Source organism: Pongo pygmaeus, chromosome 22 (assembly GCF_028885625.2).
Source record: "Pongo pygmaeus isolate AG05252 chromosome 22, NHGRI_mPonPyg2-v2.0_pri, whole genome shotgun sequence".
In the NCBI taxonomy this organism is placed as follows: domain Eukaryota; kingdom Metazoa; phylum Chordata; class Mammalia; order Primates; family Hominidae; genus Pongo; species Pongo pygmaeus.
Window position 1 is genome coordinate 49,140,006 of NC_072395.2, and position 15,987 is coordinate 49,155,992.

The following is a 15,987-nucleotide window of genomic DNA, read 5'->3' on the forward strand; positions in this document are numbered from 1 at the left end:
GAGGAACCGCCTAGGTTACACAGTAGGTAGTAAGTTGGAGAACCAGGACTTGGACCTGGGACGCTCTGACTGCGGTCTGAGCTTTCACTTCCTGGGCTGTGCTGCCTCGCTTTGGAGCGGTGATCTCAGAATCCTCATCCTGAGAGCTACAGAGTGGGGTAGGCCAGTTTCCTGGTGAGTGTCCTGGGACCTAATGCTTTGCAGCCTTCTGACAGGTGATGCTCTGTTACCAGCCACTTCAGGGAAGCAGAATATTAGCACTAGAAAGGCCTGAGAGATCAGCCGGGTGCAGTGGCTCACCCTTGTAATCTCAGCACTTTGGGTGGCCAAGGCAAGTGGATTTACTTGAGGCCAGGAGTTCAAGACCAGCCTGGCCAACATGATAAAACCCTACTAATCTCTACTAAAAATACAAAAAATTAGCCCAGTGTGTTGGCCCACGCCTATAATCCCAGCTTGGGAGGCTGAAGAACGAGAATCGCTTAAACCCGGGGGGCAGAGGTTGCAGTGAGCTGAGATTGTGCCACTGCACTCCAGCCTGGGCAACAGAGCAAGACTCTATCTTAAAAATAAATAAATAAATAAATAAATAAATAAAATAAGATAGAAGAAAGGCCGGGTGCAGTGGCTCATGCCTGTAATCCCAGCACTTTGAGAGGCCGAGGCGGGTAGATCACCTGAGGTGGGGAGTTCAAAATCAGCCTGGGCAACACGGTGAAACCCCGTCCTTACTAAAAATACAAAATTAGCTGGGCGTGGTGGCACATGCCTGTAATCCCAGCTATTCAGGAGGCTGAGGCAGGAGAATCGCTTGAACCTGGGAGGCGGAGGATGCGGTGAGCCGAGATCGTGCCATTGCACTCCAGCCTGGGCAACAAAAGTAAATCTCCGTCTCACCAAAAAAAAAAAAAAAAAGAAAGGCCTGAGAGGTCGAGGTCGATCATCTAGTTTAAGGCTTTTATTTTAGAGACAAGGAAACCACGAGTATCTCACCTGCCAGCAGTAGGATTTCAGGTTCCCAAACTGCAAGTGCTTGCCAGAATACCAAAGTTTAGTTCGTGTACATTGTAAGTTTTTAAAAAGAAAAAGGTCAGTGAGGTATGCTGTTTACCCTTTGCTTTCCAACTGCCAGGATCTTAAATGTGCTTATAAATAAATGTTGTATTTTGACTTGTTCGTGGTTGAGTATTTTTCCTATCTTTTAAAAAAACAGGCTCCCAGTACCAGCCTTGCAAGAGAACTTTTCTTCACTGTTGGGAGTATTGAAAGAGTCTGTACAGTTGAATCTAGCCCCACCTGGGTATTTTCTGCTTCTCAGGTATCATGTCACCACATTGTCATTGTGTAATATTTTCTCTTGGCACATATTTTATTTCTGCAGCATTTTTAATCTGAAGCTGATTGTCTCCCAACAGCATGCTGAATGACTTTGTAACAAGAACTCCCAACCTGGAAAACAAGAAGGATCAAAAAGACCTGCAGGTTTGTATATGAAAGAGGTTCAGCCAAATGATATTACCCCAGCAGTGCTGTCCTCCTTTGGGGGATATCAGAGAGCAGATAGACAAGAGACGTTGGACAGAATCTGAGGTTAGCTTTGCACTTGTTCTCAAGTCTTACTTCTGCCATCGCTGTCTCTAGAGAGTTTGGACAGTACTGGGGCCTGGGTTTTCTGATGAAGGTTCTTGTATAATGCTTGAGCAATCGATTGTGGAATTGACAGCTGCACCCCTCACCCTCCACACTGTATGCAGATGTATGTGGATCTCACTGTAAAACATAAGTGGAATAAGAAATGTATCTCCCACCGGACGTGGTGGCGCACACTTGTAATCTCAGCACTTTGGGAGGCTGAGGCAGGCAGACTGCTTAAGCTCAGGAGTTTGAGACCAATCTGGGTAACACAGTGAGACCTCATCTCTACAAAAATACAAAAATTAGCCTAGTGTGGTAGCTACACCTATAGTCCCAGCTGCTTGGGAGGCTGAGGATCCCTTGAGCCTGGGAAGTTGAGGCTGTAGTGAGCTGTGATTGTGCCAGTGCACTTCAGCCTGGCAACAGAGAGAGACCCTGTCTCAAAAAAAAAAGGAAGCTATCTCCATACATGGATTTTTTTTTTTTTTTTTTTTGGGCTGTGGCATTGGACGGAATCTCACTCCATCACCCAGGCTGGAGTGCAGTGGCACGGTCTCAGCTCACTGAAACCTCCACCTCTGGGGTTCAAGCGATTCTCCTGCCTCAGCCTCCCAAGTAGCTGAGATTACAGACACATGCCACCACGCCCGGCTAATTTTTTGTATTTTTAGTAGAGGTGGGGTTTCTCCATGTTGGCTGGTCTGGTCTCAGACTCCTGACCTCAGGTGACCCTCCTACCTTGGCCTCCCAAAGTGCTGGGATTACAGGCGTGAGCTACCACGCCCAGCCTCCATACATGGATTTCTTTCCTTAAACGCCTTATCCCCCATTATAACAGTAATATATGCTCATAAAAATTTGTTTAATACGGAAAAATAAAACTCATCATAGGAGAAGGAAAACTCAGAGTGGAATGCCAACTAATAAATACGGAAGTTATGATGAAGTTGGAAAAATCACTGTTTTGCAAACCATTGTAGACATTGATTCAGTTGGCTTTTCTATCACATTTATAGCCTTGGCGATACTACTGCTAATCTTTATGATCCCTGGCATTTGTGAAAGGTATATCCAGAAACAGCCTCAGGTCCACAGTTCTGAACCACGAGAGTACTGTATAAAGTACAGTGGGCCAGGTGTGGTGGCTCACGCCTGCAATCCCAGCACTTTGGGAGGCCAAGGTGGGCGGATCACCTGAGGTCAGGGGTTCGAGACCAGCCTGGCCAACATAGTGAAACCCCACCTCTACTAAAAATACAAAAATTAGCTGGCATCGTGGCGGGCACCTGTAATTCCAGCTACTCGGGAGGCCGAGGCAGGAGAATCGCTTGAACCTGGGAGGCAGAGGTTACAGTGAGCCAAGATCTCACCACTGTACTCCAGCCTGGGCAACATGCGTGAAACTTTGTCTCAAAACAAACAAACCAAAAAAAAAACAAAAACAAACAAAAAAAACACCATAAAGCATAATTAGAAAATTCCAGTGCCTCCTCTTTTGGCCTTGACTTGTAGCCAGAGAAGAAAACGTTGTTACAGTGCCAATGCTGCATGTCCAGGTGTTGGGATAGCACTTGCTCACCTAAGCCCTCCCTGCTTTTGTGGCCTGTTGCCTGTAGCAGGCCCCTCTGTCTTCAGCCAGCCTGGAGAGGGCTCTGGCCACAGGCATTCCCTCGGTTGTTGCAGCTGGCACGCCTCTTCTCTGCTCATTTTGGTTGCAGGGACCAGGTGGCATCTGCTTCTTTCTATCTCATGACACCTGGCCTCCCGGACACTAATTCCTTCCTACTGTTTTGAGCCACACCCTATGCTTCTTCCCCACTGAGGATATAGAAAAAAACAAAGTGTGATTTTCCTACCACACTCTCATAACATAGAATCCTTCTGTGACCTCGTAACCAAAATGCGTGGGAATTTCTTCTCACCAGCAACAAAGCTAGTAGTTCTGCAGTGGACACTAGGTAGGCACCGTCCAATTCCATTCAGTTCTAGCATTCCCCACCTAGAGATAGCTTCAGATCCTGCAGGTTGAGGGCTCAGTCCCACAAGACTGCCCCAACCCCTCCGATGCCAATCACAAGCCCCAAGTGGTTTCATCTGTGCTTCTGACAGACCAGCTCTAAACTGGGGTTCTCACTACCCACTCCTTGGGTTCTGTTAATTAGCTGGAGTGGCTCATGGAACTCAGGGAACACATTGAACAGTTTATTTATTTATTTATTTATTTTTTTTTTTTGAGACGGAGTCTTGCTCTTGTTGCCCAAGCTGGAATGCAATGGCACGATCTCAGCTCACTGCAACCTCCACCTCCCAGGTTCAAGCGATTCTCTTGCCTTAGCCTCCCGAGTAGCTGGGATTACAGGTGCCCGCCACCGTGCCGGCTAATTTTTGTATTTTTAGTGGAGGTGGGGTTTCACCATGTTGGCCAGGCTGGTCTCGAACTCCTGACCTCGTGATCCGGCCGCCTCAGCCTCCCAAAGTGCTGGGATTACAGGCATGAGCCACCACACCCGGCTGACCAGTTTATTATAAAGGAGATTAGAAAGGATACAGATGAAGCAATGATCAGGCAAGATACGTGGGAAGGGGCATGGAGCTTCCATGCCCTCCTGGGGCACCACCCTCTAGGAACCTCCACGTGTTTAGCCATCCAGAAGCTCATCCGAACCCAGTTACTTTGGGGTTTGTGGAAGCTTCATTACATAGGCATGATGGACTTTCGTCATTGGTGATCAATTTAACCTTTAGCCCGTCTCCCCTTCCTGGAGGTTGGGTAGCTGAAGTTCTCTGGGGGCCCCCAGCCACAGCCATCTAAGACATATATTACTTTGGAGAATCCAAGAAATTTAGGAGTTATAGCTGGGAAATGGGAAGAAAGGCCAAAAACATTTCCACAACATCACACCCATCCACTCAGTGCTTTCATCAGTCCTTACGAGAACTCCTCTAAGCCCCTAATCCCTTTTCCTGACTTTCCTTGTGCCCGTCACACCCAGCCCTGCCTAAGTTAGCCAATTTGCCACTTCCCTCAAGTGCACCCTTCTCTCACCCAGCAGGCAGGTGTGCCCTGCTTCACACCTCAACACAACTGCTGAGCCTAGGAACCTTGTGGCATAGTTGAGGTCAGGATTATAAAATTCTCGGATGTCAAGGATTATAGCCACTCATAGCTGGTGACACTTGATGACACTGGCTGAGAAGCCTGCTTCCAGTTTCTATCTCTCCAGTTACTAACCAGATTCTTTACTGATCATACTCCTGAGAGTGGATGACTCCTCACTTCACCCCACTGAGTCAGTTTAACTTACTGACCTTTATTTCTTGTATATTGTTGAAAGATGCATTTCTAGGAAGAACCCATGGTCCTAGAGAAACCAGAAAGCCAATCCACTGAATACAATTTATGGTTTTTTCATCAGCGTGCTGCGATGACTTGTGTTCTCTGTATATTTTACCCACATTGGCCAGTATAGTAGCCGTTAGCCATAGGTGGCTGTTGAGCACTTGAAGTGTGGCTAGTCTGCAGCCTGGGCAACATAGGGAGACCCTGTCTCTACAAGAAATTTAAAAATTATCCAGATCTGGTGGCATGTGCCTGTAGTCCCAGCTACCTGGGAGCCTGAGGATGGCTTGAGCCCAGAAGGTCGAGACTGCAGTGAGTCTTTTTTTTTTTTTTTGAGATAGAGTCTTGCTCTGTTATTGGGGGAACTCACCCCCAGTATTTCAACATAGGTTCTTTCTATTTTCCATAAGTGTCGGCCGGCTGAGAAATAAAGAGACACAGTATAAAGAGAGGAATGTTACAGCTGGGCCACCAGGGGTGACATCACATATCAGTAGGACCGTGATGCCCACCTGAGCCTGAAACCAGCAAGTTTTTATTACGGGTTTCAAAAGGGGAGGGGGTGTAAGAACAGGGAGTAGGTACAAAGATCACATGCTTCAAAGGGCAAAAAGCAGAACTAATAATAAGGGTCTAACAAAGATCACATACTTCTGAGGGAGCAGGACAAAGGGCAAAAGCAGAACTACTGATAAGGGTCTATGTTCAGTGGTGCACGTATTTGTCTTGATAAACATCTTAACAGAAAACAGGTTTGAGAGCAGAGAACCGGTCTGACCACAAATTTACCAGGATGGAGTTTTTCCCCACTCTAGTAAGCCTGAGGGTACTGCAGGAGACCAGGGCGTATCTCAGTCCTTAACTGCATAAGACAGACATTCCCACAGTGGCCGTTTATAGACCTCACCCCGGGAATGCATTCCTTTCCCAGGGTATTAATATTAATATTCCTTGCTAGGAAAAGAATTTAGCGATATCTTCCCTACTTGCACATCCGTTTATAGGCTCTCTGCAAGAAGAAAAATATGGCTCTTTTTTCCCGACCCCACAGGCAGTCAGACCTTATGGTTGTCTTCCCTTGTTCCCTAAAAATCATTGTTATTCTGTTCTTTTTCAAGGTGCACTGGTTTCATATTGTTCAAATACACATGTTTTACAATCATTTTGTACAGTTAACACAATTATCACAGTGGTCCTGTGATGACGTACATCGTCAGCTTATGAAGATAACAAGATTAAGAGATTAAAGACAAGTGTGAGAAATTATAAACGTATTATTTGGGAACTGATAAATGTCCATGTTAAAATGAAATCTTCACAATTTGTGTTCCTCTGCTGCAGCTCTAGCCGGTCCCTCTGTTCAGGGTCCCTGACTTCCCACAACACTCTGTCACCAGGCTGGAGTGCAGTGGCACTCTTGGCTCACCACAATCTCTGTCACCTGGGTTCAAATGATTCTCCTGCCCCAGCCTCCCAAGTAGCTGGGATTACAGGCGTGCACCACCACGCCTAGCTAATTTTTGTATTTTTGGCAGAGACGGGGTTTCACCATGTTGGCCATGATGGTCTCCATCTCTTGACCTTGTGATCTGCCTGCCTCGGCCTCCCAAAGTGCTGGGATTACAGGCGTGAGCCACCGCGCCCGGCTGCAGTGAGTCTTGATTGCACCACTACACTCCAGCGTGGTTGACAGAGCAAGACCCTGTCCTGCCCACCACCTCCCAAAAAGAAAAATGTGGTAGTCTGAATTGAATGTGCTGTAAGTGCAAAATACACATTGGATTTCAGACTTAGGGCACACACAAAAGAGAATGCAAAATCTGATTAATAGGTTTTGTTTTTGTTTTTTCTTTTTGAGACGAAGTTTCGTCCTGCTCCTGTTGCCCAGGCTGGGGTGCAATGGCATGATCTAGGATCACTGCAACCTCCACCTCCCGGGTTCAAGTGATTCTCCTGCCTCAGCCTCCAAAGTAGCTGAGATTACAGGCATGCACCACCACACCCACCTAATTTTGTATTTTTACTAGAGACGGGGTTTCACCATGTTGGTCAGGCTGGTCTCAAACGCCTGACCTCAGGTGATCCGCCCGCCTCAGCCTCCCAAAGTGCTGGGATTATAGGCATGAGCCACCACACCTAGCCTATTAATAATTTTTATATTGAGTGCATGTTGATAATATTTTGTATATATTGGGTTAAATAAAATATTAATTTTTTTTTTTTTGGAAACGAAGTCTCACTCTGTCATCCAGACTGGAGTGCAGTGGCATGATCTCAGCTCACTGCAGCTTCCACCTCCTGGGATCAAGCGATTCTCTTGCCTAAGCCTCCCGAGTACTGGGACTACAGGCATGTACCATCACGCCCAGCTAATTTTTGTATTTTTTTTAGTAGAGACAGGGTTTCACCATGTTGGCCAGGATGGTCTCGAACTCCTGACCTCAAGTGATCCCCCTGCCTCAGCCTCAGCCTCCCAACGTGCTGGGATTACAGGCATGAGCCACCACACCCACCCAGCCTATATTATTAATTTAACTTGAACTGTTTATTTTTACCTTTAATGTGGCTCCTAGAAAGCTTAATGGTACATATATGCTCACAGCTGTGGCCTGCACTTTATTTCTACTGGACAGTGCTATTTTAGGCACTTAACATTCTTTTCCTTAATTAACTTCCTTTCCCCCTCCTGATTATTCTCAGGAAATCACTCAGAAAATCCTAGAAGCTGTGGGGAACATTGCCGGCTCTTCCTTGGAGCAAACCAGCTGGCTAAGCAGAAACCTAGAAGTGAAGGCCCAACCTCAGGCCTCTCTAGAAGAATCTGATGCTGAGGAGGACCTGTATGGTAGGTGGTGATGGGTCGGCTGATAGTGCCTCTGGTCAGCGGGTGGTTCTGGCTTTTCCTTAAGAGAGATCTTGAGTGTTCTCACCACAAAAAGAAAGAAAGTACTTAAGGTAGGCTGGGTGTGGTGGCTCACGCCTGTAATCCCAGCACTTTGGGAGACCGAGGCGGGCAGATAAAGCAAGGTCAGGAGTTCGAGACTAGCCTGGCCAACATGGTGAAACCCCATCTCTACTAAAAATAAAAAAATTAGCCGGGCACAGTGGTAAGCACCTGTGGTCCCAGCTACTTGGGAGGCTGAGGCAGGAGAATCGCTTCAACCTGGGAGGCGGAGGTTGCAGTGAGCCGAGATCACGCCACTGCACTCCAGCCCAGGTGACAAAGCAAGACTCTGTCTCAAAAAAAAAAAAAGTGTTTAGAACAGTGACACGATGTTAGTCAAACTTTAGAAGACATCACTTTGAGGCCAGGCATGGTGGCTCACACCTGTAATCACAGCACTTTGGGAGGCCAAGGCGGGTGGATCACCTGAGGTCAGGAGTTCAAGACCAGCCTGGCCAAGATGGTGAAACCCCATCTTAACTAAAAATACAAAAATTAGCCGGGCGTGGTAGTGGGCGCCTGTAATCCCAGCTACATGGGATGCTGAGTCAGAGAATTGCTTGAACCTGGGAGGCAGAGGTTGCAGTGAGCCAAGATTGTGCCACTGCACTCCAGCCTGGGCGACAGAGTGAGACTCCACCTCAAAAAAAAAAATAGAAAGAAAGAAAGTACATGAGGTGATGCATGTCTTAACTTGTGTTATTTCACAATGTATGCATATATCATCAGGGATGGTGAAATATTGAAAAAAGAAAACATATATCAAAACATCATGTTATAACCTGAAATGTATACCAGTTTTATTTGTCAGTTGTATCTAATTAAAACTGGTAAGGGAAAAGATGTTGGAAAGTTAAAAAAAAAAAAAAAAAGTTTAGGCATAGGAAAAAGCCAACTACCTTCTCAAGTCTGTGTTCATTCACCCAGACTCTTTCTTTGTTTTTTGTTTTTGTTTTTTTGAGACAGTCTCCCTCTGTCACCCAGGTTGGAGTTCACCCAGGTTGGAGTGCAGTGGCGTCATTTTGGCTCACTGCAACCTCCGCCTCCCCGGTTCAAGCCATTCTCCTGCTTCAGCCTCCCAAATAGCTGGGATTACAGATGTCTACTACCATGCCTAGCTAATTTTTGTGGTTAGTAAAGACAGCGTTTCACCATGCTGGCCAGGCTGGTCTCAAACTCTTGACCTCAGGTGATCCACCCGCCTCGACCTCCCAAAGTGCTGGGATTACAGGCGTGAGCCTCTGCGCCCGGCCCAGACTCTTCCTTTGTATCCATAGCTAGATGACTGAACTGTCTGTTTTGACTTCTTACAACATAATTTGTGTGTGTGCTAAACACCAGGACCCCTTAGCTGGTGTCCCACAATGTGTATGCCACCCTGCTGACCTTCACTGAGCCTCAGTGGGGCTCCAGAAGGTAACACCCCAAGACCATTTACCTGGACGTGGTGATAGAAATCTGTGTGGGATAAAGATGATGAGAATGTGTGTTTTTCTTTTTGCAGAACTATGGAAAGAAAATTTAGCAAATCAAGTTGGGAGGGGTGGCTCATGCCTGTAATCCCAGCACTTTGGGAGGCTGAGGTGGGCAGATCGCTTGAGGTGATTACAAATGATCCTTTTTTTTTTTTTTTTTTTTTTTTTCTTCAGGATTAAGCATATCTTGGGGCAAGTGATTTTCTTTGCTACTGTCAGTATCATTTAACACAGGGATAGGACAGTATGCCCGGTGCCAGTAGAGCTTAATACAACATGAGAAAGGATGTTTGGTCCCAGTTTTATTTAATACAGGAACAAGAAACTACATTTCAGTTTTCAGTGTAAACTATCACAGTACCTGCCACAGAGTAAATGTTCAAATGTTGTTATCTTTCATTATTACTTCCACGAAAATTGTTAGCAGGGCTGGGTGTAGTGGCTCCCACCTGTAATCCCAGCACTTTGGGAGGCCAAGGTGAGAGGATGGCTTGAGGCTACAAGTTTAAGACTATCCTGGTTAGCGGGCATGGTGGCTCACACCTGTAATCCCAACACTTTGGGATATACTCCATTTAAAAACAAATCAGGCTGGGCGCGGTGGCTCAGGCCTGTAATCCCAGGACTTTGGGAGGCCAAGGTGAGTGGATCACCTGAGGTCAGGAGTTCGAGACTAGCTTGGCCAACTTGGCGAAACTCCATCTTTACTAAAAATACAAAAATTAGCCAGGTATGGTGGCAGGCATCTGTAGTCCCAGCTACTCAGGAGGCTGAGGCAGGAGAATGACTTGAACCCAGGAGGTGGAGGTTGCAGTGAGCCAAGATCGTGCCACTACACTCCAGCCTGGGTGACAGAGCGACCAAACTCCATCTCAGAAAAAAAAAAAAAAGGACTATCCTGGTAACACAACAAGACCCATCTCAGGCCGGGCACGGTGGCTCACGCCTGTAATCCCAGCACTTTGGGAGGCCGAGGTGGGCAGATCACCTGAGGTCCGGAGTTCGAGACCAGCCTGACCAACATGGAGAAACCCCATCTCTACTAAAAATACAAAATTAGCCAGGTGTGGTGGCGCATGCCTGTAATCCCATCTACTCCGGAGGCTGAGGCAGGAGAATGGCTTGAACCTGGGAGGCAGAGGTTACTGTGAGCCGAGATCATGCCATTGCACTCCAGCCTGGGCAACAAGAGCAAAACTACATCTCAAAAAAAAAAAAAGACCCCATCTCTACAAAAGGGGAGGCAGAGGTTGCAGTGAGTCAAGATGGCATCACTGCACTCCAGCCTGGGCGACAGAGCAAGACTCATCTCAAAAAAACAAACAAAAGGCCAGGAGCAGTGGCTCACACCTGTAATCCTGGCACTTTGGGAGGCTGAGGTGGGCAGATCACCTGAGGTCAGGAGTTCAAGACCAGCCTGGCCAGCATGGTGAAACCCTGTCTCTACTAAAAATACAAAAATTGGCCAGGTATGGTAGTGTGTGCCTGTAATCCCAGCTACCCGGGAGGCTGAGGCAGGAGAATCACTGGAACCTGGGAGGCAGAGGCTGCAGTGCGCTGAGATCATGCCACTGCACTCCAGTCTGGGCAACAGAGGGTGCAAACTGCATCTCAAAAAAAAAAAAAAAAAAGTTTTTTTAATGACTAAAAGAAAGTAAATTACCAAGAGAATTTCAGGTGGGACTTAGTACTGCGAGGAAAGTAAGACTAATGTGATAAGGAGTGGCTGGGAATAGGGCGGGGCCACTTTGAGTGTTACAGAACATGTCTCCAAGGAGGTGACAGTTGTGCTGAGAGATGAAAGACAAGGGGACGGCCCTGCAGAGGTCTGGGAAGGCACTGCCCCGAGGGGATTGCAGGCCTTGGCCATGGGAGTGGGCTTAGACCCAGTGACCTGAAGACCAGGGCGCTGGAGCTTCATGAAAGTGGTGGGAAGAGGTCAGGGAAAGGGTGGAGACTGATGAGACTGATGGTTGTCGGGCTTGGTAGAAAGCACACTAAGGGGCTGGGCGTAGTGGCTCACACCTGTAATCCCAGCACTTTGGGAGGCCGAGGCAGGCGGATCACGAGGTCAGGAGATCGAGACCATCCTGGCTAACATGGTGAAACCCTGTCTCTACTAAAAATACAAAAAGGAATTAGCCAGGCGTGGTGGCGGGCACCTGTAGTCCCAGCTACTGAGAGGCTGAGGCAGGAGAATGGCATGAAACAGGGACGTGGAGGTTGCAGTGAGCCGAGATTGCGCCGCTCCACTCCAGCCTGGGCGACAGACTCTGTCTCAAAAAAAAAAAAAAAAGAAAGCAAGCACACTAAGGAGCTTGGATTTCATCCCACTTGCCACAGGTAGCCTTAAAGTACTTAGAGCAGCAACATGTTAGTCAAACTTTAAAAAACATCACTTTGGCTGCTGTGATCAGTACACTCTGTATTGGATGAGCGCAGAAACTGGAAGTCCAGGTAAAAGAATTTTGCACTGGTTAAGGCAGAAGATGATTCTGACTTGGAGGCAGGGTCAACAGAGAGGGACAGTTTAAATGCAGAGTCAGCAGGACTTGCTGATGGATCAAATGTAGTTATTTTAGAAAACGCAGCCAAGGATGACAGGTTTTTGGCTTAAGCAATTTACCAACGTGGAGACAACAGAAGACAAAACATTTTGTAGAGAAAAATTGAGCTTGATTTTGCACATGTTAAGTCGGAAATGATGGAAAAGAGAAGGATCCAGCAAAGATGATTAAGCAGTCACTGAGGTGGGTGAACCAAGAGAGCATAGAGCCTTGTGATCTGGGAGGAGAGAGTGTGTCCAAAGTCCCCAGGGGCAGACACACGGTGGAGGGCCACTGAGAAGCAGAGTGCAACAGGAAGGGGCAACAGGAGATGACAATGTAGAATTCATCAGTGTGGGTAGTCAGGATGATGAGGGGACACTTGAGAAACAGGTGGAGGAGAGGATGGGAATCGAGCAAGGGGAGACAGTGGAGGTCGGTGACTCTTTGAGGCTAGTTGTCCATAGGGCAGTAGCCAAGCAGAATTAAGGACCAGAGAATGTTTTGTTGTTGTTGTTGTTGTTGTTTTGTGTATTTGTTTGAGACCGAGTCTCACTGTGTCGCCCAGGCAGGAGTGCAGTGGCACGATCTTGGCTCACTGCAACCTCTGCCTCCTGGGTTCAAGCAATTCTCCTGCCTCAGCCTCCCAAGTAGCTGAGATTACAGGTGCACGCCACCACGCCCAGGTAATTTTTGTATTTTTGGCAGAGACAGGGTTTCACCATGTTGACCAGGCTGGTCTCGAACTTCTGACCTCAAGCGATCCGCCCACCTCGGCCTCCCAAAGTGCTGGGATTACAGGCCTGAGCCACTGTGCCCAGCCTGATTTGTGGGATATCGAAGCCTGTTTGCATGGTGACAGAACAGTACAGCAGAGAGGAATAAATTAATTCAAGAGAGAGGAAGGATAATTAGCAGAGTCCTTGATGGCCACAGGGCCAGGATTGGGATCATAAATGGAATTGTTGTTCTTTGATAGGAGTCAGGAGCATATCTATTAAAACAGGAGATGAGGCTGGGTGCAGTGGCTCATGCCTGTAATCCCAGCACTTTGGGAGGCTGAGGTTAGCAGTTTGCTTGAGCCCAGGAGTTTGAGACCAGCCTGGACAACATGGTGAAAAATCCCCATCTCTACAAAAATTACAGAAGTATCTGGGACCTGTAGTTCCAACTTCTGAGGAGGCTGAGGTGGGAAGATCACTTGAGTCCAGGAGGTGGAGGCTGCAGTGAGCCAAGATTGCACCACTGTACTCTAGCCTGGGCAACAAAGCAAGACCTTGTCTCAAAAAAAAAAAAAAAAAAAAAAAGAATTATGTTGGAGAGTGGGAAAGCCAGCACCCCACCTGGGAACATGTGGTAGCATCAAGTCCCTTGAGAGATTCATGGTCATGACATAAAGTAAGATCAGTTGCTTGGTGGTCTGGTTTTCTCTGGAACATTTAGCTACACATAACTACGTAGACAGATCATTGGGTGTACCCAGCAGTGCATTCTTCTAGTTGAGTCCTTCCGAGGGAAAGAAACAAAGGAGTGAAGGGTGTTTCCCAGGTAGATGACTGACCCTGGGTGTGGGTGGGAGGTGAGGATCTGTAGCAGCTGCTGGGTAGTTAGGCAGTAGGACTCAGGGACTGGAAAGCTGTCCGAGGATGCAGGAAAATGCCAGAGGGGTGATCAGAGGAGGATGCTGGAAACGGAGATTTGAGAAGCTGGTGAGGTCAAGGGTATGACAGTGGTGGAGCTGGAGCAGAGTGGGGGATGGTTAGAAGAGAAGAGGGCCAGGGGCTTAGAGGCTGGCATGTAGGAGGGAGCATCCAAAGGGGTTGTGAAGTTTCAAGAACGATGATGAGAATGGAAATGGAGAGGATGTCAGTGAGTTAGTGCTAATTTATTTGATCAAAATATCCAGATTCTTAGTTGTTGAAACTGAATGTTGGCACGGTGCAGTGGCTCACACCTATAGTCCTAGCACTTAGGGAGGCGAAGGCAGGCAAATTACCTGAGCCTAGGAATTCAAGACCACCCTGGGCAACATAGCAAGACTTTGTCTCTATAAATAATTTTAAAATTACCTGGGCATGGTGGTGTGCGCCTGTGCCCCCAGCTACTCGGGAGGCTGAGGCAGGAGGATCACTTGAGCCTGGGAGATCAAGGATAGAGTGAGCCATGATCATGCCACTGCACTCTAGCTTGGGTGACAGAGCAAGATCCTGTCTCAAAAATAAAAATAAAAAAGTTGAATGTTGGCCAGGCACGGTGGCTCACGCCTGTAATCCCAGCACTTTGGGAGACCAAGGCAGGAGGATCGCTTGAGGCCAGGAGTTCGAGACCAGCCTGGCCAACATAGCAAAACCCCGTCTCTACTAAAAATACAAAAATTAGCCAGGCATGGTGGCGCATGCCTGTAGTCTCAGTTACTCGGGAAGATGAGGCAAGAGAATTGCTTAAACCCGGGAGGTGGAGGCTACAGTGAGCCGAGATCACGCCACTGCACTCCAGACTGGGCGACAGGGTGAGACTCCATCTCAAAAAAAAAAAAAAAAAAAAGTTGAATGTTAACAGAGAGGAATACCTGAGTCATATGGACACAATTGGTATGAAAGGTGGGAGCTGATGGCTCACATTCATGCAGTGCTTTTGGGGACAGTAAATGGTGACCCATCCATCATAGCTAACACACAAATGCCTCTTTCTGTTCACAGATGCTGCTGCAGCTTCAGCAATGGTGTCTTCATCCGCCCCGTCGGTGTACAGCGTGCAAGCCCTCTCTCTCCTGGCAGAGGTAAATACACACCTGATCTGTCGTCCTTTATGGAAATGAGTGCCATCACGAATTTTTGCAAAGACATTTGTTCATTCTCAGGTGCCAGTGAGCGTGGGCCGTGCCCTCCGAGGTGAGCTCGTCCATCAGGCAGCATTGGCCTCAAGCTGCACCGTGGAGTTTTGGATTAGGTTTTGCTTTAAGGACTGCACTTTTTTTTTTTTTTTTTTTGAGACAGAGTCTTGCTCTGTCGCCAGGCTGGAGTGCAGTGGTGCAATCTCGGCTCACTGCAACCTCCACCCTCCTGGGTTCAAGCGATTCCCCTGCCTCAGCCTCCTGAGTAGCTGGGACTACAGGTACACGCCATCACGCCCAGCTAGTTTTTAGTATTTTAGTAGAGACACGGTTTCACTATGTTGGCCAGGATGGTCTCAATCTCCTGACCTCGTGATCCACCCACCTTGGCCTCCCAAAGAGCTGGGATTACAGGCGTGAGCCACCGCGCCCGGCCATGACTGCTTTTCTTCCTGTTGCTTGCTTCCGAGGGTTTCTGTTTTCTTTCTTTCTTTCTTTTCCATCTGTTTTCCTTTTTTTGAGATGGAGTCTCGCTCTGGAGTCTGCACTCAGGCTGGAGTGCAGTGGCATGATCTCAGCTCACTGCAACCTCTGCCTTCCGGGTTCAAGCAATTCTCCTGCCTCAGCCTCCTGAGTAGCTGGGATTACAGGATCTGGCTAATTTTTGTATTTTTAGTAGAGATGGGGTTTCACCATGTTGGCCAGACTGGTGTCAAACTCCCAGCCTCAAGTGATCCACCCCCCTCAGCCTCCCGAATTTGCTGAGATTACAGGTGTGAGCCGTCACACCCAGCCAGTTTCTGTTTTCTTAGAGTCTTGTTCTTTTAGGTCCTGGCTTCCCTCCTGGACATGGTTTATCGAAGTGATGAGAAGGAGAAAGCTGTGCCGTTAATCTCCCGTCTGCTTTACTATGTTTTTCCATACTTACGCAACCACAGGTAACGTCATCTTCGCCAGTTCTTCCCACCCATATGCGGAAAAATGTTTTCACAAATGAATCAAGTGGTTTTCCTTGGACAGTCCTTGACCTTGACCCTTCTCTCTTCCCACTCCCACTCAGTGCCTACAATGCTCCCAGCTTCCGGGCTAGCGCTCAGCTGCTGAGCTCCCTGAGTGGCTATGCCTACACAAAACGAGCCTGGAGAAAGGAGGTCCTGGAGCTGTTTCTCGACCCCGCTTTCTTTCAGATGGATACTTCTTGTGTTCAGTAAGAT

At 47.7% G+C, this 15,987-nt stretch overlaps 1 protein-coding gene across 3 annotated transcripts in view; it reads left to right on the plus strand.

Annotated features, from left to right (window-relative positions):
• DOP1B (DOP1 leucine zipper like protein B) overlaps window positions 1-15,987 on the plus strand; it is a 136,380-nt gene that overhangs the window by 104,569 nt on the left and 15,824 nt on the right. For 2 of the 3 annotated variants that reach the window (XM_054468840.2, XM_063659904.1), the window contains 6 exons: window positions 1,214-1,318; window positions 1,416-1,482; window positions 7,676-7,820; window positions 14,640-14,719; window positions 15,602-15,711; window positions 15,834-15,980. In XM_054468840.2, the coding sequence (XP_054324815.2) occupies window positions 1,214-1,318; window positions 1,416-1,482; window positions 7,676-7,820; window positions 14,640-14,719; window positions 15,602-15,711; window positions 15,834-15,980 (654 nt within the window). The remainder of the gene's footprint in view (window positions 1-1,213; window positions 1,319-1,415; window positions 1,483-7,675; window positions 7,821-14,639; window positions 14,720-15,601; window positions 15,712-15,833; window positions 15,981-15,987) is intronic. The other variant, XM_063659903.1, reaches the window with a different exon arrangement.